Source organism: Natrix helvetica (assembly GCF_964273705.1).
Source record: "Natrix helvetica genome assembly, chromosome: 2".
NCBI classification, from domain to species: domain Eukaryota; kingdom Metazoa; phylum Chordata; class Lepidosauria; order Squamata; family Natricidae; genus Natrix; species Natrix helvetica.
Genome location: NC_138552.1, coordinates 35894928 through 35918528, shown reverse-complemented (window position 1 = coordinate 35918528; position 23601 = coordinate 35894928). Strand labels below are relative to the sequence as shown.

Here is a 23601-nt window from a genome sequence, read left to right as displayed (position 1 = left end):
CCACCCGTGCTACTTACCATGTTTTAAAGCTGTTGGCATTTCCGTGCATGTGCATGGCGCATACAGTGCCTGCGCGATGCTCCACTGAGCAGCTGTAGCATCACAGAGGCTTGCAGAAGCATCATTTGATGCTACAACGCATGCGCGTGCCATGCACATGCACACACGCGCTGTGCGTGTGCAAACAGGTGACGCCGGGGCCATTCCAACCGTACCGATTGGAACAGAATCTGCAACCCACCACTGCTATGGATATAACCTGGTTGTCCTTTGATTAGTCCTCAATTAAATTAAAATGTTTGTATATTGTAAACATTTTCAGTAGTTTATCCCTGCAGGGTTAATGAGCATTAAATGTGAACTAAGAGGTAAAGACATGGCAAATAAACAGTATTTTCAATTTTAAAAAGTCAAGCACAAATAAATATACTGAAATGCACATTATATCTGATGGGCAGTAATAGCAGAACAAAATACGTCTTTTTTGCCCAATGTTGCATAGCAGCCTGCACTATCTGCTATTTGTAGTTCATTGGCACTGGTTTGCAACTCAGGCCGTATGACTGACATATGTACAATAATAGATAGTTTGATAAGGCTTATTTCTTTCATTTTGAAGAAATTCAATAAATTAAATTAAAATAAATTAAATACTTAAAATAAATAAATTAAAATAATTATGGAACTGTGGAAAACAAATATTTTAAAAGATCATCTTTAAAATATTGTAAAGAGCACAACAATTTACAATTTGCATGACAATAACATACCAGCATCATGAGCCATCAAAACAGTCTCTTTAACTTTAGTAGCATCATAAGACTTAAGAAGCTCTTTAATTTGGTCACAAGTAGCTTCATCCAGGGCATTTTCCCCATTGTTGTTTCTTTCGTTGGGGTTTGCACCATGGAGCAACAGCAACTGTACTGCCTGCAATTTATTTCGTAACAATTTCTTCTGTTAGCTAGTTGGCTGAAAAACTGCTAAGGTTATAAGTACATTACTACATTTAGAGTACGTTATCTTATACCACTCCAAATTTTGGCTATGTTCTCACTACCACAAATCAGCAGGAATACATTAGCCTAATGCGTCTACTCAGTTCACATTTATTATTTAATATGTACTGTGAACATAAATAATTAGGTTAAGTAAACTACAATTAACCATTAATAAATGTGTTATGGAAATAGCAAAGTCAACATTCAATCTTTAAGTTCATACTTTGTGTAAGGTGTTAGATTGCTTACTATCATGTATTAAATACCATATTTTTTAGACAAGGAAGCAAATTGCTGGGAGGCAGAGGGGCTGGCAGGTGGGCGGGGCTTCGGCAACATTCGCCGCATAAGACACACAGACATTTCCACCCACTTTGGAGGGGGGGGAATACGTCTTATACTTCGAAAAATATGGTAACTAAAAATTGGTTTACACAACACACCATATTCTAAATTATGGTTCAAAACTACTGTGCTGGTTTCATACATTGTTTGAATTTTACTTTCATCCAGTGAGAATCTAGGCAATGTACTTATACATGAATATTGTGAACTACAATTTTTGTTTAATTAAAACAAATCAAATTATGTGGCAACACTGAAGGAATTGAGAAGGAATATTAATGGTGACAGTTGAATTGAAGGAATGTTGGTCCTACCTGAACGTTCTTCTCAGTGTGGCGCAGGACGGTCCAGGAATGGGTTGTTCAATCCTTATTTTCCCAAGAGATTGAGTCAGAATTTAAGCCACGCCTCCAGCTTCCCCTGCTGATATCCAATTCCGACGAGGTGCAGCCCCAACTAGAGAAACGAAAGAAGAACAGGCCCTGCCCGCAGCATTAGTAGCCCCTGGGGACCCGGACCTAACCAAAACAACAACTAGGGTGGGACCTGGACCATCCTGCGCCACGCTGAGAAGAACATTCAGGTAGGACCAATGTTCCTACTCCAGCTGATGGCGCAGGAGGGTCCAGGAATGGGACATACCAAAGCGGCAGTCCCTAGGGCAGGAACTCACTTGTTTGTGGCACCCGAGGGAGCATGAACTCCTTGCAGCACCCTACGCCCAAATGATACCTCTGCAGACGCAAACACATCCAATCTATAATGCTTAATAAAAGGTGAAGGGGAAACCCACGTCGCAGCTCTACAAACATCTCCAATTGGAGCCTGAGTGTTCCACGCGGCCGTGGAGGCCGCACTCCTAGTCGAATGAGCCGTTATTCCCTGTGGTACCGGCTTGCCCCTAGCCTCATAAGCCCTGGCAATACAAACTCACAACCAGCGTCCAATGGTAGAGGAGGACACCCATGACCCCATGGCAGAAGGCTGGAAAGATACAAACAACGCTTCCGTCTTCCTGGAGGGCACCGTTCTCTTTATATAAATACGGAGGGCTCTCCGCATGTCCAGCTTGTGCACGACTTCTCCTTTCTATGAGAGGGGTTAGGACAGAAGTCCGGAAGAATTAACTCCTGGGCCCTATGAAAGTATGAGTTTAACTTGGGGATAAAGGCAGGATCAAGCCTCAGTACAACTGTGTTAGGTTGGAAAATACAAAGGTCCTTCCTGACAGAGAGGGCACCTAACTCTGAAATCCTCCTAGCCGAGGTGATGGCAACTTGGAAAACCACCTTTAACGTGAGGAACTGCTTAAACACGGTCCTCAGCGGTTCGAAAGGAGGATCCACTAGGGTCAAGAGGGCCATGGACAAATCCCAAGATTGGAACCTGTGAACTACGCCCCCTGTAGAAACCTCACCACCACCGGATGATGGCCCAGGTTCTCCTGGCTATCCAAGGCCAGGACAGACGACAGGGCCGAGACTTGTCTCCAAAGTGTGTTATGGGCTAACCCCTATCAAGCCCATCCTGAAGGAATTCCAGGATATTCGGGAGGAAAGGATGTTTGGGGTCCACACGTGCCTTACGGTACCAAGTAGAAAAAGTGGACCACGTGGCGTTATAAATCCTGGTCATAGTTGGGTGTCTGGACGCCACGATGGTTCGTATCACCCAAGAGGAAAACCTTGCCTTTCTTAAGATCTCCCTCTCAAATACCAGGCGGTCAACTGGAGCCATTGCGGCTCCGGATGGACCAGGACCCCCTGGCATAGGGAGATCTTCTCCTGCGGGATTCTCCAGGGTTTGGCAATGGACAGACCTAAGAGGTCCACGAACCAAGGCCGCGTGGCCAGTATGGGGCAACCATGATTACCTCCGCCCCTTCCTTCACTATCTTCCCCAACACCCCTGGAATCAGTGGTACAGGAGCAAGAACCACTGGTACAGGAGCAAGAACCACTGGAGAGTTCTAGCATGGAGCCTCGCCCAGGGAACAAGATCTATACATGAAATCATCTTCTCCAACAACTGAGATAAGGTAACTATGGGCACACACCGTTCTCTCTGCACTTGGTTGACCAGTTTCACCGGACTAGCCCTGCGATCCTGGGACAGGAACACCATGTCAGAGGAGGAATCTATGTTCCCAAATGCAACAGTCTGGTAGATGGTTGCATGTGGCTCTTGTGGAAGTTTATGGAGAACCCATACCTCTGCAGGGTCTCCACTGTCAGGTGTAGATCTTGAAGGGACTGCTCCAGCGACTCCGCCTGGAGGAGGATATCATCTAAATAACAATGAAGCCTGATGAGAACTGTTCTGAGGTGACCAGTCAGAGCTGCCAGGACCTTCGTGAAAGTCCTGGGAGCCGAGGCAAGGCCGAAGGGAAGAGCCCTATACTGGTAGTGGTCACCAGCGTAGGAAAACCTAAGGAACTTCCTGTGCTCAGGGAGGATAGATACATGAAGGTAAGCCTCCATCAAATCAATGGACATGCGGTAGTCACCTTCCTTGATACCTTCCAGGACGGAACGAAGACATGCCATCTTAAACCGTTTGTAAACTAAGTAGCGGTTCAACTGTTTAAGGTCAAGTACTGGCCTCCAACCCCCAGAGGACTTTGGAACTACAAAGAGGTTGGAATAAAACCCCCTGCCCCGGTCCTCCTGGGGAACCACCTCCACTGCCTGGATCTCCATCAGGTGGTCTATAGCCTGGCGCATGAGCTGTCTCTTAAGTGTGTATTTGGAGGACGAAAACATGTGAAAGGAAGTTGGATGGACGGAAAGGAATTCCAGTCACAGGCCAAACTTAATCATATTGAGGACCCAGAGATCCGAAATAATATTCTCCCATCGGTCGGCCAACCGGCCACCAATGGGAGCTGTCCATACCTGCTCATTTATTCCGACGGAAGGGGGTCCCCCCCCGAAAGGGCCGTTTACCCTGGGGTTGGAAACATTCCCTGTAGGAAGACCTATCCTTCCCCCTGTCTTGACATGGCTGAAAGTTCCTACGCTGATGATAATCTGTGTCAGTACCCCTATAGGGCGCTCTACGTGTATATGGTGTGTACTTGTGCTCCTGCTTTTTTGTTGTGGCAGACAAAACCTTACGTTTGTTCTTATCCTCAATGAGGATTGGGTCCAGAACCTCACCAAAAAGCTTTTGTCCTGGCTATGGGCTGGCCGCTAGCTTCCACTTCGCCTTAGCCTCCACCTGCCAGTTTCGGAGCCATACCATCCTCCTAGCTGAAACAGAGGAAGAAAGAGCCCTGGAGGCAAAATTAGTGGCATTCAAAGTCACATCCGCTGAAAACTGAGTAGCAGTTATGACCTTGCTGATGTCCTGAAGCAGCCTCACATCGTGCTCTGGGACACGCTCCTGCATTTGTTCAAGCCACATCAGCATGGCACGATTGAAGGAGGCAGAGGAAGCGGCCTTAATCGCCCATGTTGCAGCCAGGAAGGTCTTACGCAATGCTAGTTCAGTCCTCTTATCTTCTGCCTTCAAGTTGACGGCCACATCCCTCGCCACCATGGGAATTGGAGAAGCCAGGGCCGCTACGGGAGCGTCCACCTCTGGAACCTGCAATGCCTGGGAGAAAGCAGGTTCCATATTATAGAACCATCTGTCATTCCCGCCAAGGGTGGGGAAGGTACCTGGCTTGGCCCACTGCTTCTGGATGACACAGTTTCGGTGCAGGGATCTCCTCTTTCCGTGCCACGGGTTCCACAAAGAAACGCTTTTTCTTTGGTGCTGCCTTGGAAGTCGAAGACTCGGTCCCGGCCTCCTTTTCCTTCTGTTTGTCCTCCTCCGTCTCAGCGGCTGCAGTGCTCCTGGCTTTAAATAGCAAGGAACGGAACAAATTAGGAGGAAACAAACCGGCAAAGGTTGGAGAATCCAGTGTCAAACCTTCATCATCAGAAAGCTCCGTCTCCTTTTGCTCCTCCTCTTGCTGGAGTGAAACTTTGCTCCTCAACAAAGGAGAGACCTCTCTCTGTGCTCTGTCTGGACGAGCAACCAAATCCAGGATAGGTCTGCGCTTGGCTTCCAACATCTCTGCGTCCGCCTGGTCAGGTGGGCGACCCTGGAGGGCTATGCCATGTGCAATGGCTTGATAAATAAGAGATTGAATGTTATCAGGCAAGTCCTCCAAATTCACCAATGTCATGACTGGGCCCAGGCCTGGGAGCCAGCGAGTGCCTGTGTCCTGGTTCAGGAGCAGGCATAATGCGTGGAAGTGGATGATACTCGCCTTCCTCGTCCTCAACCTCCGAAAGTGGGGGTGAGATGGAACTGGCCCTTGGGGATCCAGAAATCCTTGAAGGAGAAGGGAATGGGGAAAGTGGGGCCGCCCTGAGTAGGGGGGGGACTTCACTGAAGGTAGAGGAGCCTTCTGTCCGCCTCCCTGCCTGGGCTTCTCCCCATTCCCTGAACCTCCTTTTCTGAGTGGAGCATGCTTCACCAGTGTAGGGGGATCCTGGGAAGAACCTTTCCTCTTCTTGGAGCTCTTCACGGGAACTGCCTTAGTTGCCCCAGATCTACTTTCACTGAGGGAATCAGCCATGGCACTGTAGCGATCTCCATGCCTCAAGTCCTCATTCTACCCAGTTCAGGAGCCAGTAAGCAATCTGCGACTGTTCTCACCGGAGCCGGCACTCGCAAAGAGCCTCAAGGAGCGAACGAGGGCAACAAAAATGGCCACCCAATGGATGCTTAAACAAAATGGCTGCCACCTCATCACCACTAACAAAATGGCCGCCACCACGAGGCCTCCCCAAGATGGCCACCGCCCCACGAGTCTACCCAAAAAATTTAAAAAATGAAATGGCCGCCCCAGGGCCCCATACTCATGTGGGAATGCCAGCGCGCCACACACGTGCTCTCCGCACTAGCAGCCTCGATGTCCACCTGCTGCAGCCCATGAGAACTAGCGGCAATGCAGGGAAAACCTCCCTGGCCTCTACAAGCCAGTAATTGGAATCAAGCCGAGCGAAGCCACAATAGACTCCGATGGCCGGCACAGCCAGCTGCTTACTTGCAAGAAGCCTGGGCACCTCCAGGAGGATCTAGCCCACACAATTCACTATTCTAACCCAAAACACGTGGGAAAGAACTTGTGAGTCAAGTTCAACATCTTCCTTCCGTTAGTAATAGTAAAGATAAGTAAAAGAAAATAAATAAATGAAAAACTATACTGAGAAAGAAACCAATTTTCACTCACAGCAAAAAAAAATTACATCTCTTTTCGGGCAAGACTGAGTCGGAATTGGATATCAGCAGGGAAAGCTGGAGGCGTGGCTTAAATTCTGACTCAGTCTCTTGGGCAAGTAAGGATTGAACAACCCATTCCTGGACCCTCCTGTGCCATCAGCTGGAGAATGATAGAACTAATAGTGTAGCAGTAAATGATCCAAATCTCAAAATTAAGTTGAATTCTGTCTCAAAATACCTTACTTTTTTCCTCTAAGAAGTGTTTCCCAGGCATTAGAAATCAGGACCTTGTGTACTTGGTTATGAATCATTTATACATACCATCTGCTATAGTTTTCCCCCCACTACTTTTGTTAAGTCAAAGTCCTTCTTAAAATGGAATGAAACTAGGGTCTGAAACCAAATAGCAAATCCTGTATTAAGTCAAAGTCTTGTTAGCACCATATTACCTCAAAATGGTTGCCTGAAACGGCATCATGAATGGGCAAAACACCATCCAAGCTTTTACTGTTTACATCAGCACCGGATTTTAGTAATTCTGCAATAATCTCGGTAAATCCCCTGTTAGAAGCTTCATGAATTGGGGTCCAACCTAGTAAAAGCAAATTCAGGCATGACACTGACTTTATGCTTTCAATCACATATTTTTTTCACACACATATGTAACCATTACATAGATAATATTTTAAAATTTGTATCATGTATTAGCCTGAACTCAAAGAACTGCATAACCTGAGTTTATAGAATTTGTAGCAGAAAAAAAAATTGAAGGCAATTTGTGGTCTAGTCTTAAGAAAAAACAATATCATTCAAAGTAATTCTGTGAATATTAAGGACTTTGTGAATAATGTATGCATAGTAGTCCAGTCCTCACTTACTGATCTCACTTGGGATCAGCAACTCCACCACTCAGCAACATGGTCATTAAGTGAGATATGACTGCAACTTGTGATTTAAGTGCTGGGTTCTAATTGACTTTGCTTGTAGGAAGCTGGCTGTGAAGCTCCCAATTGGTGAACATGTGACCATGAGGATGCCTCAACAGCCTTAAACCAGTTCAAAAACCAGTCATAAAATCACTTTTTCAGGACACCTAAGAGAGGCATGGCAATCTGAAGACATCCACAAAATCAAGCTCATGACCTCGGCAAATACTTTTAAAAAGTGAATAGACTGGTTATCTAGATAAGGAGAGGATAGGAGAGTGACCACATGGGCTCCAGATAGCTGCTGCTTATAAGGAGACTGCAGGTTAGTGGTTTTCCGTAGTTTCAGCACCAGGAGATGAAGAGATTAGTCAATTTGCTCACAAAGACGGAATCTTTTAAAAGACAAGTCTCACTTTCTAATCCATTTTGGAAATTGCCTGTTAACCATTTTACAACTGTTGGCTCTAAAGCTAGAGTAAGTAAGATTTTAATCTAAGAAAGTTACAGATTAATGATCCAGTTACATTTGGAATATTGACTTTTATTATAAGATTTTGGAATTAACTGTAAAAAAAATAAATAGCATCTCATAGGAACCATTATCTTGCTTCAAAAGATAAGCAACTTTATGCTTTTAGAAACTGGACATTAGAGGATATTTTTTTCCTTTTAAGTAGAAGGGAAAAAAATTCAAGCTAACTTAATATGTAAAACTTACATCAAACTTGCAAAATGACGTAAAGTGTTATAACACTGGAAGTTTATATTATTTTTGAAGACTGGAACCAAAAATTAGTAGTTGAGTGTTAGGAATGTCAGTAATTATGTTTATGTAGTAGTTGTACTTGCAGTATTAGCAGTGTCAGTAATGATGTCTATGATGGATTATGTTGAAAAGATATCAATGAAAGAATGACAGATGTGGAGAAAATTTTATCTGACAAAACAGAGAAAATACCAAAAGTGGAACTATAAGCTGTAGGCCTAGAGAATGGGCGTTGGTTCTTACCTGATACGCTCATTTTCTGGTAGAGACAGCAGCCAGACTGGGTATGCTGCATCCATTAACCTATCGGACTGAGTCTACACTTATTATGTCATCAGGCCCTTGTGGCTCCTCCCCAGTTTCAGGTGAAGGAAAAATGTAGACGCAAGTGAGAATTGTGAGCAAAAAGTGAAAGTCCATAGTCACTGTATCTCTCGCCCCTGCACAAGGAATCCCCTCGAGTGACCCATACCAGGGCGGGGCTGGCTGCTGTCTATACCAGAAAATGAGCATATCAGGTAAGAACCAACACCCATTTTCCTGTTATCGTAGAGACAGCAGCCAGACTGGGACGTACCAAAGACTGGGCTGTCCACTAGGGTGGGAAATTGTAAAAAAGGTCCGTTAAGGCACAAGCACTTGTTATAGCACCCTGCGCCCAAAAGCCGCGTCAGCCGACACATATTTGTCCAACTTGTAATTACGTAAGAAGACTGTGGGAGACTCCCAGGTGGCCGCCCGGCAGACTTCTTCCAAGGTGGCTTGAGTGGACCAAGCCGCAGATGTCGCAGCGCTGCGTGCAGAGTGAGCTGTAATGTTTGCAGGGACCTGTATGGATTAAAGTTCATAAGACAGTTTAATATAGGCTCTTATCCAGCGCCCCTGACTAGACGATGAAGCCTTGGTACCCAAGGAGGTCTGGCAAAAAGAGATGAAGAGAGCTTCCGAGTGGCGGAACGAGGCAGTGTGGTCGATGTAGATCTTGAGGGCACGACGTACATCAAGAGTGTGCCACTTGCGCTCCCTCTCGTGATGGAGAGACAGACAGAAATCAGGTAAGGTCAACTCCTGACCTCGGTGGAAACAGCTATTGACCTTCGGTATGAATGTCAGGTCCAGTCTTAAGACAACTCGGTCTGGATGGAACACGCATAAGTCATGCCTGACTGAAAGAGCAGACAAATCAGAAATATGTCTGGCTGAGGTTACCATTACCAAAAACAGCATTATAAAGGACAACAGTTTCAAAGAAGTAGATCTCATAGGTTCAAAGGGCGCGGAAGTCAAAGCCTCTAGGACACGAAGTAAGTCCCAAGTCGGATATCTATGTATGGCAGAGGGACGCAGGTTGGACGCTCCAAGGAGAAATCTCTGGATCAAGGGGTGAGAAGGTAGATGTTCGGCTTCCAGGCCATCCAGAACAGAGGCCAGAGCAGCCACCTGTCCGGCGTAGCATGTTAGGGGTAAGTCCCTGATCAAGCCCCCTCTGCAGGAAGTCCAATATCTGGGGAATGGCTGCCCTAAGTGGGTCAACAGTCTGGTTGGAACACCACAGAGCAAAAGTCAGCCACATGGCATCATAAATGCGGTTAGTAGAGCTTCTGCGTGATGCCTGAATGGTAACAATGACGTTGAGGGAGATGTTTTCAGCTGTTAAGGCTTGCCACTCAATCGCCATGCAGTTATTTGCAGCCTCTGGGGGTCAGGATGACAAACTGACCCTTGGTGTAGAGACAGGAGAAACCGTGGGATGTGCCATGGGGTGGAGATTGACAGAGTCACTAGGTCGGCATACCAAGGCCGGCGTGGCCAATTTGGCGCTAGCAGCAACAATTCTGCCTCCTGCTCTAGCATTTTTTGAATTACCCTCTGAATGAGGGGAAGGGGAGGAAATGCGTACAGGAGACCCCTGGGCCACTGGCATCTGAGAGGATCTACTCTTTCTGCCATGGGGCCCATAAACCTCGAGTAATACCTGGGTAGCTGGTTGTTGTCTGCCGTCGCGAACAGGTCTAGGACCGTAGTGTCAAGTCAATGGAAGAGGTTCGGATGGATGCTCCACTCCGCCTGATCTATCGTTGTCTGGTTCAGCCAGTCTGCTTGGACGTTGGAGACTCCTGAGATGTGTTCTGCCCTGAGAGATGACAGGTGAGATTCTGCCCACTGGCACAACAGGTTAGACTCCTGCATCAGGGACCAGGAATGTGTTCCCCCCTGTCTGTTTATGTGTGCCTTGGTCGTGGTATTGTCCGTGAGTACTAATGTGTGTCGGGCCTGAGCCCTGTGATGGAAGTGTCTGAGGGCGAGGCGAACCGCCTGCAATTCTAGCCAATTTATGCTGCTTTGGCTCTCTTCGAGGGACCACTGAGCCTGAGCCACTAGGTCCTGCATGTGTGCCCCATCCTGTCAGACTTGTGTCTGTCGTAAGTGTGAGACGGCATGACTCTCTGAACAACGTCCCTTGCAAAATAGCCGGAGACTGCCACCATTTGAGAGAGTATAATACCTGTCTGGGAAGGGGGATCCTGAGAGGAGAGATGCTCCTGTTGGCCTTTTGATGTGGAAGCATGAACCAATGAAGGCTCCTGCTGTGAAACCTGGCCCACGGGACAATCCCGAAGCAGGACACCATCTTGCCCAAGACTTGGGAGAGAAGAAGGGAATGCCTTGCGTAGACGTAGCACCTTCCTGACAAGTTCCTTCAGACTGAGAATGCAGTCGTTGGATAGAAACACCCTCTCCGCCATGGTGTCTATCAAGACCCCGAGGTGGAAAAGGCAAGTGCTAGGAACGAGGTGACTCTTTTTGAGATTCACCCCGAACCCATGATTCTGCAAGGTGTGAATGGTGAGGGCGAGATCTCTTTCTGCCTGAACCGGAGACTTGGACACAAGAGGATGTTGTTCCAGGTAACAGAGAATCCGAACTGGGGATGGCATGATATGGGCGGCTAGTGCTGCCAGTACCTTTGTGAATACCCTGTGGGCAGAGGATAGACTGAACGGAAGAGCTCGGTACTGGAAGTGCCTCCCCCCATAGGAGAAGCAGAGATATTTTCGGTGGTCTATGAAGATGGGGATATGAAGGTAAGCTTCGGTCAAGTCTACCGACGTGAGGAAGTTGCCTTTCCTGACCGCCCGGAGGATGGTGTGCAGAGAATGCATTTTGAACCGCCGATAGATAATGTGGCGGTTCAATGTTTTTAGATCTAAAATTGTTCTCCATCCCCCGGAATTCTTCGGTACTACAAACAGATGGGAATAAAAACCCTGCCCTTCCTGATGGGGAGGAACCGGTTAGATGGCCCAGATCTCCAACAGGTACTGAATGGCCTGTTCCATCGGTGCCCTCTTGCGAGGACACCGAGAGACCGGGCATGGCACGAAGTGTTCCTAGGGGATGGAGAAGAATTCCAGCATGAGACCATATTTGACAGTTTTGAGTACCCAATTGTCTGTTGTGGTCTCCTCCCAGCGGTGGGCAAAGAATGCCAGGTGGCCTCCTATCGGAAGAGAGTTCAAATAGTCATTTCCTATGTGAAAAATGGCGGTTGCCTCCTCCACGGTAAGATTTCTTGGAGGGGAAACGCTGTGTGTTTCTTTTGGACCTGTCCTGGTGAGATCCCTGTCTGGGAGTGTAGGATTGGTGTTGTGGACGGGGGAAGGAAGTTCCCCCGTTGCCGGTCAAAAGGGCGACCTCCTACAGAAGGGAGCGGGCCGACTGTCCTGTTTCTTGTAGATAGATGAAAGGACCTTGCGCTTCTCTTTAAATTCCGTGAGGTACGGGTCTAAGGGATTACCAAATAATTAGGTGCCACTGAATGGGGAGACTGCTAGGCGCCACTTGGTACGGACATCCGCTTGCCATGGCTTGAGCCAAAGCAGACACCTGGCCGTGACCGAAGAGGCCATGGCTTTAGAAGCGAATCTAGCAACATTAAGGGAAGAATCAGCCGCAAATTCAACAGCTGCCCTGATCTTGTTGAGATCCCTATGTGATCTAGTGTCAGTAGGAGCGATGCGCTCCTGAAGCTGCTCAATCCAAACCAGGGCCGCCCTGGAGAAAAAAGAAGTGGCCGTAGAGGCCCTAACAGCCCAGGCCCCAGCCTGATAGCTTTTGACAAAGGTTTCATCTGACCTTTTCTCCTCAGGCTTGAGAACCTCCTCAGGGGCTCCAGAGACCACAGTAGGTGAAGACAGGGCTGCAACCGGTGCGTCCACTGGTGGGGTCTCGAAGAACTTGGTGAGGTCTGGTGCAATGTTGTAGAGACGTTTGTCAAGGTTGGTCGGCTGTGGGCCCCTTGCCTGGAGACTCCCACTGCTTTTGGATGACATTCAGGAATATCTTGGGTACAGGGATCACCTCTTTTTCCACCGTAGGTTCGGTGAATTGGGTACTGGGACCCTCAGTTGAAGCTGATTCTGTCAGTTTATCCTGAGAAATAGAAGCTGGTAAGTTAGCAGCTTTAATGGCCTTAAGTAGATAGGACTTGAATCGATCAGTTTTGAATAATCCTGTAAAGGCAGGGGTATCTGGGGTGACCACCTCGTCATCAGACAGGTCTGAGTCCCGCAGGTTATCTTGATCCCTGCCAATTGAGGCCTGAGAAGTAGAGGGAGAGGGATCAGATTGCCGAGCCGCAGCAGAAGATTTATGCTTATGGCAATGTGATGGAGCAGGTTGGGGGTGCTGTTGTAGGCCAGCAGCCATGACCTGTTTAATGGTTTCAGCAATGATGGTTGCCGTATCAGCAGGTATACATGGTTTGGGGGCCCCCAGAACCATATGTAACCGGGAGGGAAGCCTGTTCAAAGGTGCGCTCCCTATTGAGAGGGACATCAAAGAAATTGCCTCTGTTGTCAGGTTCCATCGAAGACGAGGACTCCAAAGAAGACAATTCCCCTTCTGAATAGGCCGGGGGGGGGGGGGTGTCAGGGCCCATGGGATGCAAGACAGGTGGAGCTGGGGACGCCACTTGGTGATCCTCGGAGGGAGGGAGGGAGTTAGAATATGTTGTTGTTTTCTCCAATTTGTAGAATAAAGAACTATTTAAGGAACCAATTTAAAGGAAAAAAAAAAGGAGTTTTTTGGAAAAATTCACCAATTAAAGATATAATTAAATAATTTGGAGGAGAGATCAATTCTCACAGCCAGTCCAGGTTGGACTGAGTCTAAAACTGGAGAGGAGCCACAAGGGCCCGATGACATCATAAGAGTAGACTCAGTCCGATTCGTTAATGGACGGAGCATACCCAATCTGGCTGCTGTCTCTACGATAACAGGAAAATGATTTGGAAAAAGATGCTTTATTGGATGTACAAAAGAAACGGACTATTTTTTAAGTTTATAAAATTATAAGTTTTAAAAATTAAAGGGAAATTGCAAATGTCAAACCAAGAGAATGGTCTGGAGAATGTTTTCTTGTTCTATCTACAGAAAAATGTTTGTTAAAGTCTTGAAGAAGTCTGCATGATGGAATAAAGAAGAACTGAAAAGAAATCAGACTCTACATAAATATTGGAATGAATTAAAAATTAACTGCTACAATAAAAGGAAGGAATACAATACAATACAATACGTTAGTCCTTGACTTACAATGGTTCATTTAGTGACCTTTCAAAGTCACAACAGCACTGAAAGTGAATTATGACCATTTTTTACACTTATGACAGTACAGTATCCCCGGTCATGTGATTTATATTTGGATGCTTGACAACTGATTCACTTGTGATGGTTGCAGTGTCTTGGAGTCCTGTGAGCCCCTTTTGCGACCTTCTGACAAGCAAAGTCAGTGGGGAAACAGCTGAGTTATCAATTTAAGAATTACCCTTAACAAATGTAGCGAGAAAATGGGGCAAAACTCAACATATATTTTGGGCTCTATTGTGCAGTTCTTGTTGAAGATTATCTGTATAAAATTAGTTTATTTGATCAAGATTAAAATAAGACATTTGTTTGCAAAGTTCTAGCAATGTTTTATAGACTTTTTGCTGGTACTAGGATTAAAAAATTAATATTGTATGGATTTGCTTATAGATAAAGGATGAAGTATGGGTTGAAGAGATATCTATAATCTTATAGGAGATGAAGAGTTCCTAAATTTGTCTATACTTGTAATGAAAGTTTTGAAATGTTTATATTTTTTTTTCTTTATCTTATTCCATTTTCTTGTTTTCCTTCTACTTTTTGTTTTTAATCTGTCAGGCGCAAACAACCAGACCCACACAGGTAGAGTTCAAACTAGCTACTTTAGCGTTCTCTGCCTATAATAAAGGAATCTCCCCAGCCTGGCAGCTTTCTCCTGGGAAAGACTAGATAAAGCTCTGAGGGATTCCAGAGAAGGTAAGAGCTAGCCCTCTTGTGTTTATGTACTGAGTCCAGGATGATCCCTCGCTTGAGCCCTCCTTCCATCTGGGATGGTTGCTCTTAAACGACTGTTGGACTTACCTGAACTTTATTCTCGTAGGATGGGGAAGCCTCCAGGAGTGGGATATTCTCACAGCCAATCTGCCTTTAGACTGAGTTAATTTTGAAGCTATGTCTTCTGCTTCCTTTGTGTGACTCCACTTTCAATGAAGATCACGGCTCCATGAAAAACCTGCAAACAAGGCAGAAGGGAAAGGCACCCACCTCCCCAGGTCTACATGCTACCCTTCATCCTTGCCGAAACTACCTAAAGGGCAGGACCTGGAGGGTTCCCCATCCTACGAGAATACAGTTCAGGTAAGTCCAACTGTCATTCTCCATAGGGGATGGGGAAGCCTCCAGGAATGGGAGATGCCAAAGCTACCCCCCAAGGAAGGGAAATTAAGACGCACGAGAAGGCCAGGTTTCCAAAACCCTCTGCAAAACCCTGCGACCAAACGAAGCTTCAGCCGAAGCATAGGCATCAAGATGGTAGTGCTTGATGAATGGCGTGGGCGACATCCAGGCAGCCGCTTGACAGATGTCCTCAAATGGAGCCTGCATGGACCAAGCCCCCGAGGTCGGCGCGCTCCTCTTTGAGTTAGCAGTGATCCCTAATCCAGCACCCGATGGTGAAAGGGGTAATCCCGGACCCTAAAGACGAAGGCCAAAAGGACACAAACAGTGCCTCCGTACGTCGGAACGAAGCAGTCCACTGAAGGTAAATGCGCAGCGCCTGTCAAAAGTCAAACCAATGGCATGCCCACTCCCTGTCCCTGGAAGGGGCCTGACAGAAATCTGGCAGCACAACCTCCTGAGTCCTGTGAAAGGGTATGTTAACCTTAGGTAGAAAAGAGGGGTCCAATCTAAGCACCATCCGGTCTGTGTGGAGCACATGAAATCCTCCCTAGACGATAAGGCACTTAATTCAGAGATACGCCTGGCGGAGGTGACCACCACCAGGAATACCACCTAGAGGGTGAGATACTGAGTACTGACCGTTCTCAGCAGTTCGAAGGGACCCTCCGTTAGTGCCTGTAGCAGCAGCGGCAGGTCCCACGTGGGAAACCTGTGGACAACTGGTGGCCAGAGGTTAACAGCCCCTTTAAGGAACCGCTTGATTGTCAGGGAAGTGATCTGGACCCCTCCCCCCCCCCAAGCACTGTAGATAGTGCTGCCACCTGTCTATGGATGGTGTTGTGAGAAAGGCAACCCATCCTAAAACTGAGGGGTCCAGGCCTCGGTGGGAGTCACATGTGCCCAACCGCACCAGGCCATGAACGAAGCTCATGTGGCATTGTATATGTGCGTGGTTAACTGTCTGCGTGAGGTTAGTTCCAATCACCCTGTCAGAAAAAGTGGCCACCTTTAGATGTTTCCGCTCAAGCGCCAGGCGGTCAAGCTCCAGGTGGAACAGGGCCCTGGTGCAGGACGACCTCCTCCTCTGGAATCCTCCAATGGGGGTCTATAGAGAGTTCTAGGAGGTCTGTAAACCATGGCCTGCGAGGTGAAAATGGTGCCACTATAATCACCTCCGCCCCCTCTGTGACCACGCGTCTCAGAACCTCGGGAATGAGGGGAAGGGGGGGAAGCGTACAGGAGACCCTCCGGCCACTGGCAGTATAGTGTATCTACGACCTCTGCCTCTCGAGCCAGGAACCGGGAGATGAATCTTGGAAGCTGGGTGTTGTTCGGCAACGCAAAGAGATCCACCTGCAGCTGGCTGAACCACTGACAGATCTGACTGAACACCTGGGCCTGAAGCTGCCACTCCCCATGGTTGGTGGTGGCCCTGCTGAGCCAGTCCATTTGATCATTGTCCACTCCAGAGATGTGTTTTGCCGTCAGTGATCAGACATCAGTATCAACACATGCCGGCGGGCTACTTGGGGAGCAAAGTGTTTGAGTGCTAGGGGACCACTTGCATTGTGTCTTTTTTTTTTTTTTCAAGAAGTTTTATTTGTTTTTTTAAAACATTTATGCGGAAAAGGGTAAGTGGAATGGTTACAAATTTTGGCAGTTGCAAGTGTGGCAGACGCCCCCTCCCTCCAGACTCCTAGGTTACATCAAAATATCAAACCTTAATACATAATCATAAAAAATCAGCATATTAATTCTAGAAAAAATAATTTTCAATCAGTTTATATAGTTATAATATATAGTCTAGTTATAAATTCAATATTACTTTCGGTCTGTTTATAACATTGTGGTTTTCTTATTTATTTTTGTGATCTGAGCTTTCTTGGTGTTGCCCCTTCACCCCCCGCTGGCAGAGCTCCGGCCCCTCCCGTGTCCTGTATGACCGTTGTAGTGTCTTCTGTTTTTTCTAGGTTCGCTTTATTTTTTTCCATAAAGGCCTGTGCCTCTATGGGTGTGTTGATTCTGATTCTTGTCTCCTCCCAGAATATCAGCATACCTTCAGGCATCAACCATCTAAACCACACCCCCTTCTGGTATAATTTATTCGCCAATTGCGAATAGCTTTTTCTTTTTTCCCTAATTTTTTGGGGAATCTGCTTCAGAATGGTTATCTCCCTGTCGTGGTATGTCAGTGTTTGCCCCCTTTGTACACCCAGAATTTCATCTCTTGTGGTTTTCCTAAGGAATTTAATATGAACCTCCCTGGGTACATTATGTGTTCTGGCATATGCTGAATTCACTCTATAGGCTAGGTCTATCTCCCATTCCATCTGCTGTTTATCTTTGTGTATATATTCAGCTAAAATATTAGTCATAATGTCCCTTATATTTTCCCCATCTGCTTCTATTACATTTTGAAATCTAAGATAAAAGGACATTCTCTCAAACTCTGTTTTCATTTGTTGGATGTCAAGTTCTTTGTTCCCCTTCTGTAAAGCCTCTACCCCCCCTTTCGCCTCCGCCACCCCACCCTCCACAAGGTCCAGTCTCTGTGAGTTCTTAAAGATTTGGGCTTGATTCTCTTTAATTTCATCTTTCATTTCCCTTAACTGTTTCTTAATTTCCTCCTGGCCCTGTAAAATTTGTTGAAGCATTTGTTGAAAGTCTATCTCTGTAGTCTTGGGTTGCATCAGTTCTGTTATCTTTGACTGTGTGGCTGGACTAGACGTTGCAGACGTTGGGGCAGAAGTAGCAAAGCCAGGCTTTCCAGGAGGTGGTCTTTTTGGAGACATGGTTTATGAAGCAAGGAGATCAGTCAGAGTAGAAACTGGGCAGCTGGAGAAGTAGAGCAGGCAGGCGAATTCAGAAGGCAGAGGATCCAAACAGGTGGGAGTTTCTTTAGTCACTCTAGCAATAGATGAAAGTTTTTTCTCCAAAGAGATCAGAAAATAACAATCCACAAGAGGTTCCTCTGGGTGACTCGGAGACAAAGACCGGAAGCCTGAATTTTAAAGGTGGAGTCAGGTTTCACAGTTCATGAAGACAACGGAAGTGTGCCATCTTGCCCTGCCAGCTTTGGGCTCAGAGGCATAATAAAATTTTAAAAGTTCAGAAAGTTCTCAGTTCACCCATAAGTTCTGGAGCTAAGTCCAATGAAAGTCACTTTTATGGGGGTGAGGCATCATTAGTTGGCTCTCCCCCCTCCTCCTTCCCCTGGGGGTGAAAGCAAAATCTTCTCAAGCCGCTTGTCCAAGGGAGGGGGGGAAATCCCCCTCCCTCTAGCCACACCTCTAGCAAGGATCTGAAAGTTTAACTTTTTAAAAGTGCTGAAAAGTCCATCAATTCAAAAGAGGGGGAATGAAGAAAGGAAGCCTCTCACCATACTGCCGCTGCTTCGTTCAAGAGTGCGTTCTCCGATCGGCATGGAGCGAGCCGCACGCGCGCCCTCCAAAACTGCTCCCCGATGCCTAGAACGAAGCGGAGAAGCCCCCGCCAGCCGCCACCGCCGCCAGGACCCTCCGCGAGCCGTTCCCTCGGCAGGACGCCTCTCCGGGGCATCCTGTGCCCCCCCAGAAGCGGGGGAAGCCCACCGGGAGAGCGGGAGCAGGCAAAGGCTTGCCTGTCGCCGTAGCCGCCGGAACCGGAAGTCCGCATTGTGTCTTAAGTATGTCAGGGATCACTGACCTTGTGCCAACTGCGAGCGCAAAACCGCTCCCCAGCCAAAGAGGCTCGCATCTGTTGTTAATGTGAGACGCGCCACATCCTTGAAAACGAATCCCTTCCGAAGGGTCGGGGAGAGCCACTACCGCAAGGACAAGCAACCTGGATCAGAACCTTAACCTTGAGAATGTGTCGCTGGTGCCCTTGCGTTGGTGCGGCAGGAGCAGCCACTGCAGCGTCCTGGCATCGAGGCGGGCCCACGGCACTATGGCCCACTCATTTTCCCCAGCAGCTTGGACAGAAGGACGACAGGAACAGACCACTCCTTACGAACCTGTCTAACTAACTGGGTAATGCTTTCTTTACGCTCTGGGGAAAGGTAAATCTCACCCTGAGTGGCATCTATAATCACCCCGAGATGTTGCAGTCTAGTGGATGGAACCAAGTTGCTCTTGGCAAAGTTAACTGAAAACTCGTGTTCCTGTAAGGTCTGAATAGTCAAGGCCAGATGAGACCGAGCCTGCTGAAGGGATGATGCTTGAACTAAGATGTCATCTAAATAACATTGAAGTCTAATCGGAACTGAACAAAGATGGGCAGCCAACATGGCTAGGACCTTGGTAAAGGTCTGAGTGGCTGAGGCGAGACCAAAGGGAAGTACCCTATATTGGTAGTGGACACCCCCATAGGAAAACCTCAGAAACCTCCTATGCTCCGGGAATATCAGGACATGGAGGTAGGCCTCAGTGAGGTCCACAGAAGCCATAAAGTCCCCAGGCCTAATTCCAGCCAAGATAAACTTTAATGACACCATCTTAAACAACCTGTAGACAATGTGGCAATTTAAGAGTTTGAGATCTAATATCATCCTCCACCACCACCACCTCGAACTTTTGGGAACCCCGAACAGGTTAGAATAAAATCCCTGGTCCTCCTGGCCCATAGGGACCAGCTCTACGGCCTGAATCTCGAGCATGTGTTGAATGGCCACCCTCATGAGGTTCCGCTTAACAGGATTAAAGAAAATCCTGAACCTGTTTGGGGGGTGGGAGAGGAATTCCAGACGGAGGCCGAATTGAACAGTATCTAGAACCCACCACCACTGGTTGGTGGTGATGGAATGCCACCGGTCCACGAATAAGGTGAGGTGGCCACCAATCGAAGGAAGTGATTCTAAATTACTTCCCTCTGCGGAAGGAACAACCCCCCCTTTGAAGGGCCTCTTATTCTGGGGTTGAAAGCGGGACCTATCTCTATTATAGGTTCTATCAGACTGTCTGTCCTGCTGCCTGTCATTACGGGAAGGAAAGTACCTGGCTTGCTGGACCTCCTGGTCCTGCTGGAGAAAGGAAGGTCTGCGGTAATATGGAGCAGGTCTCTGCTCCAATCTCTTGGCTGGCGTGGGCAAGACCTTCTTCTTATTCTTATCTTCTACAAGAATGGGTTCCAGTGATGTCCCGAACAACTGGTTCCCCACATAAGGCGCTGCTGCCAGGTGCCATTTGTGTTTGGCATCCACTTGCCAGCTGCGAAGCCATAAGAGTCTCCTGGAGGTTACAGACATCGCCAAGGCTCTGAATATATATTTTACTGCATGGAGGATGGCATCAGATGAAAACTGGGTAGCAGCAATGATTTTGTTTAAATCTTGCTGCAACCTCTGGTCATCTAGAGGAAGATGTTCTTGCATCTGGCGCAGTCACAGCAACGTGTTTCGATTGAAAACCGAAGCCGAAGCTGCTGCCTTAACAGCCCAGGCTGCAACTCTGGTGAGCTCTGCCTTTTTGTCCTCTGCCTTGAGGTTATCGGTGATATCCCCTGAGACCACGGAAGAGGAAAATACCAGGGCAGCCACTGGGGGGGTGAACAGTAGGCATTTGCAATGCCTGGGAAAATCCCGGTTCTAAACTATAAAATCTCCTCTCATTTGCCCCAGGAGTAGGGAATGCCCCTGGCATTTCCCATTGGTTTTTTAGCATGTCCAAAAAAAGTTGAGGAGCAGGAATCTCCTCCTAGGGGGCTGAGGCTTAGAAAAAGGTTCCCTTTTCCCTTCTTTGGGGGCGGGGCCGTGACTGGGGCAGGAGAGCCCTCCTCCAAATCAGCAGCCTTACGCAAGAGGGATCTGAACACCTCAGGGGAAAAGAGGCCTGCAGTTGCATGTGGATCCTCCTCCTCCTCCTCAGACAATTCCAAAACAATCTGGGGCCCCCTCACCCCCCACTAAACCTTTATTGGTCAAGGAGAAGGACGCCGGCTCTTCCTGACCTGTACCTTGAGAACGGGATTGGTGTATACCACTTTGTGTGGTCCCACTCTGAGATCGAGCAGTAGAAGCTTGTGGCCTCTACTGCAGGCCCGTAGCTATGCTCTGGGAAATAGCCTGTTCTATGAGCTGCCTATAACACTCTGGTAGCTCAGGCAGAGGTGAAAAGGCACTGGCTGAAGAAGCCTCTGGAATAGGGGGCTGTAGGGCTAGCCTAGGCCTGGCCTGAACCCCACAAGCAAATTGATCTTCATTCCCCTGCCCTGGATCCCCAAGAGAAAGAGGTGGGAACAAAGGTTCCTCCTCCTCCCCTGCACTGTGGCCAGGGGACCTCCAAGAGGGGCAAGCCACAGGGGAAATCTCAGATGGGGATCAAGATCTGGGTGGAGAGGGGCTAATAGCCATCCGGGACTTCCCAGCCCTCTCCCCTGCCTTCCCTGAGAACTTGTTGTTACTCTTCCTGGAGGAGCTCTTTGAGGTTGCCTTCCTGGCTCTAGCAGAGGCCATAGGCCTGGTTCTGCCATCTGAAGTGGAAGGAGCCTCCTCCGCTGCATCTGCCATTTTGTCCTCACTGCCCCCTCGCCACGTAATACTCACACGGCACCCAAAATGGCTCCCAGCTTCCTCCCGGACTGTTTCCTCTCCCTGGGAGCAATCCTGCCCCCAAACAGCCACTAATGCATTCTTGAGGCTTCCTGAAGCCTCCAAAGCCTCTCGTTGCTGCACGGCCACAGATCCAGCCGTCCAGCGATTGATTCCTTCCGACGGCTCCGTACAATCCTCCTGACACTGAAAAAAACCTCTCAACTGTTTGGCAGCTCTCTGCTAGCCTCCTGAAGCCGTCCCCTGTCACACGGGGACTCAAGCCTCACCACAGAGTGAAGCCTGGCATCCTAGTGGTCTCAATACCCAGGTGCTGAGTCCAGCAACTCAAATCAGCCTGCAGGTTGCCTCCACGAGCCGAATCTAAGCACCCGCTGGTGCCTTCGACACCACAGATCAAACCAGAGACTCCCTCCACTTAAAGAGATGAAGGCCAGGAAGGGGGGGGGGGGGAGGAAGCAAAGTGTCCAGGAAAGAAATTTTCAAATCCAATTCAGGAGCTAACTAAAGGTGTCTTTCAGGCTAGACTGAGTTGAAAGTGGAGTCACGCAAAGGAAGTAGAGAGGTGTGTCTTCAAAATTAACTCAGTCTAAGGGCAGATTGGCTGTGAGAATATCCCACTCCTGGAGGCTTCCCCATCCCCTACAGAGAATATTATCATTCTTTTCTTTCTTTCTTTTTTTAGTTTGAATTAAGAGCTATGGCAGCACAGTGATTAGAATGCAGTATTACAGGCCAACTCTGCCCACAGTCAGAAGTTTTATCCTGACTGCTCAAAATTGACTTAGCCTTCCATCCTTCCAAGGTTGGTAAAATGAGGACCCCAAATTTTTTGGCCAATATTCTGACATTTGTAAATTGCTCAGAAAGTGCCATAAAGCATCATGGAACAATATATAAGTCCAAGTGCTATTGCTATTAGTCTTTTCATTCAAATATATTGATCAAATAAATATAACAACAGAGTTCCACATTAACTAATTATACTGTTAGACATTGTTTAACTAAGTAGATAGCAGCAAAGAAAAGCAGCTGCAATTAAAAATAGGTTACGTCATTTCTGGGCTACAGTATAGTAGAAAAAGTTTAAATTGGCAGTTAAAATACCAGACCTGCATTATCTTTTTGATTTACACATGCTCCAGATGCTATCAAAGATTTCACTAAAGATAATTTTCCTTTTTTGCAAGCTAAATGCAAATGTGTTTCTCCTTTAGCATTTCTCTTGTTTATTGTAGTTGTTGTAGTACTTTGCAGACAACTAGAAATTGTTTTAGTCTTTTTCTTAGGTTGTGAAGAATCTGAAATAAAAGAAATATTAAATGATTACCCGAAGCTATGCAAAGTATTTTCAAAGATGTACTGCATGAGAGATCACCAATCTTTTTGAACTGGTATTCATGTTTAAAGTTTCGAGAGCTTATACAACTCTGAGAAATGGCGGTCATGGAGGAAACTTGTCCATTCACAAAATGAATATTTTAAACCTATCCACTAGAATACAAATCAATGAAGGCCTACTACTTTCTTTGACCTCTAAGGATGCTGCTTTCCAGCAATTTGTCATAATATTTTTTCATGCTCTGAAAAAAGAAAAGCTGACTGAGGAATGTGTGATAATATTCTTCACATGCTGAAATAACCGTACATAGGAGATTAAGATCTCCTCTCTCAGAGTCCATAACAGAAACAAATGGATTTTAGTTTCAAGAATTGAAACGTTTTCAATTGAATATTAGAAGAAATGTCCTATCAATAAAACACTTTGACAGTGGAACAGTGATTCAGAGTAGTGATGGGGTCCCCTTTATTGGATTTGTTTAACTGGAAACTACTCAGCAATCAATCTGGTATGCTTTAGTTTACACACTTTACAAATTAAACAAATTAAAATGTGTGGAGAAAAGTCTCTCAGTTAAAAAAAAGGGTGGGTAACATTATATTGAAGGGAAGGATGTGTCCTGGAGATGATTCTAAAATGATCACAGGCATAAAACTGAGAAGTGTTGTTCCATCAATTATCAAAGTGACCATGAAGACTTTTATAAGTCA

General features: G+C 47.0%; 1 protein-coding gene across 2 annotated transcripts in view; it reads right to left on the bottom strand.

Moving 5' to 3' along the window:
• Positions 1 to 23601, bottom strand: part of ANKRD31 (ankyrin repeat domain 31) — a 78827-nt gene that overhangs the window by 21764 nt on the left and 33462 nt on the right. For both annotated transcript variants that reach the window (XM_081941167.1, XM_081941168.1), the window contains 3 exons: positions 22662 to 22850; positions 7013 to 7155; positions 771 to 930 (listed from right to left, as the gene is read on the bottom strand). In XM_081941167.1, coding sequence (XP_081797293.1) covers positions 771 to 930; positions 7013 to 7155; positions 22662 to 22850 — 492 coding nt within the window. The remainder of the gene's footprint in view (positions 1 to 770; positions 931 to 7012; positions 7156 to 22661; positions 22851 to 23601) is intronic.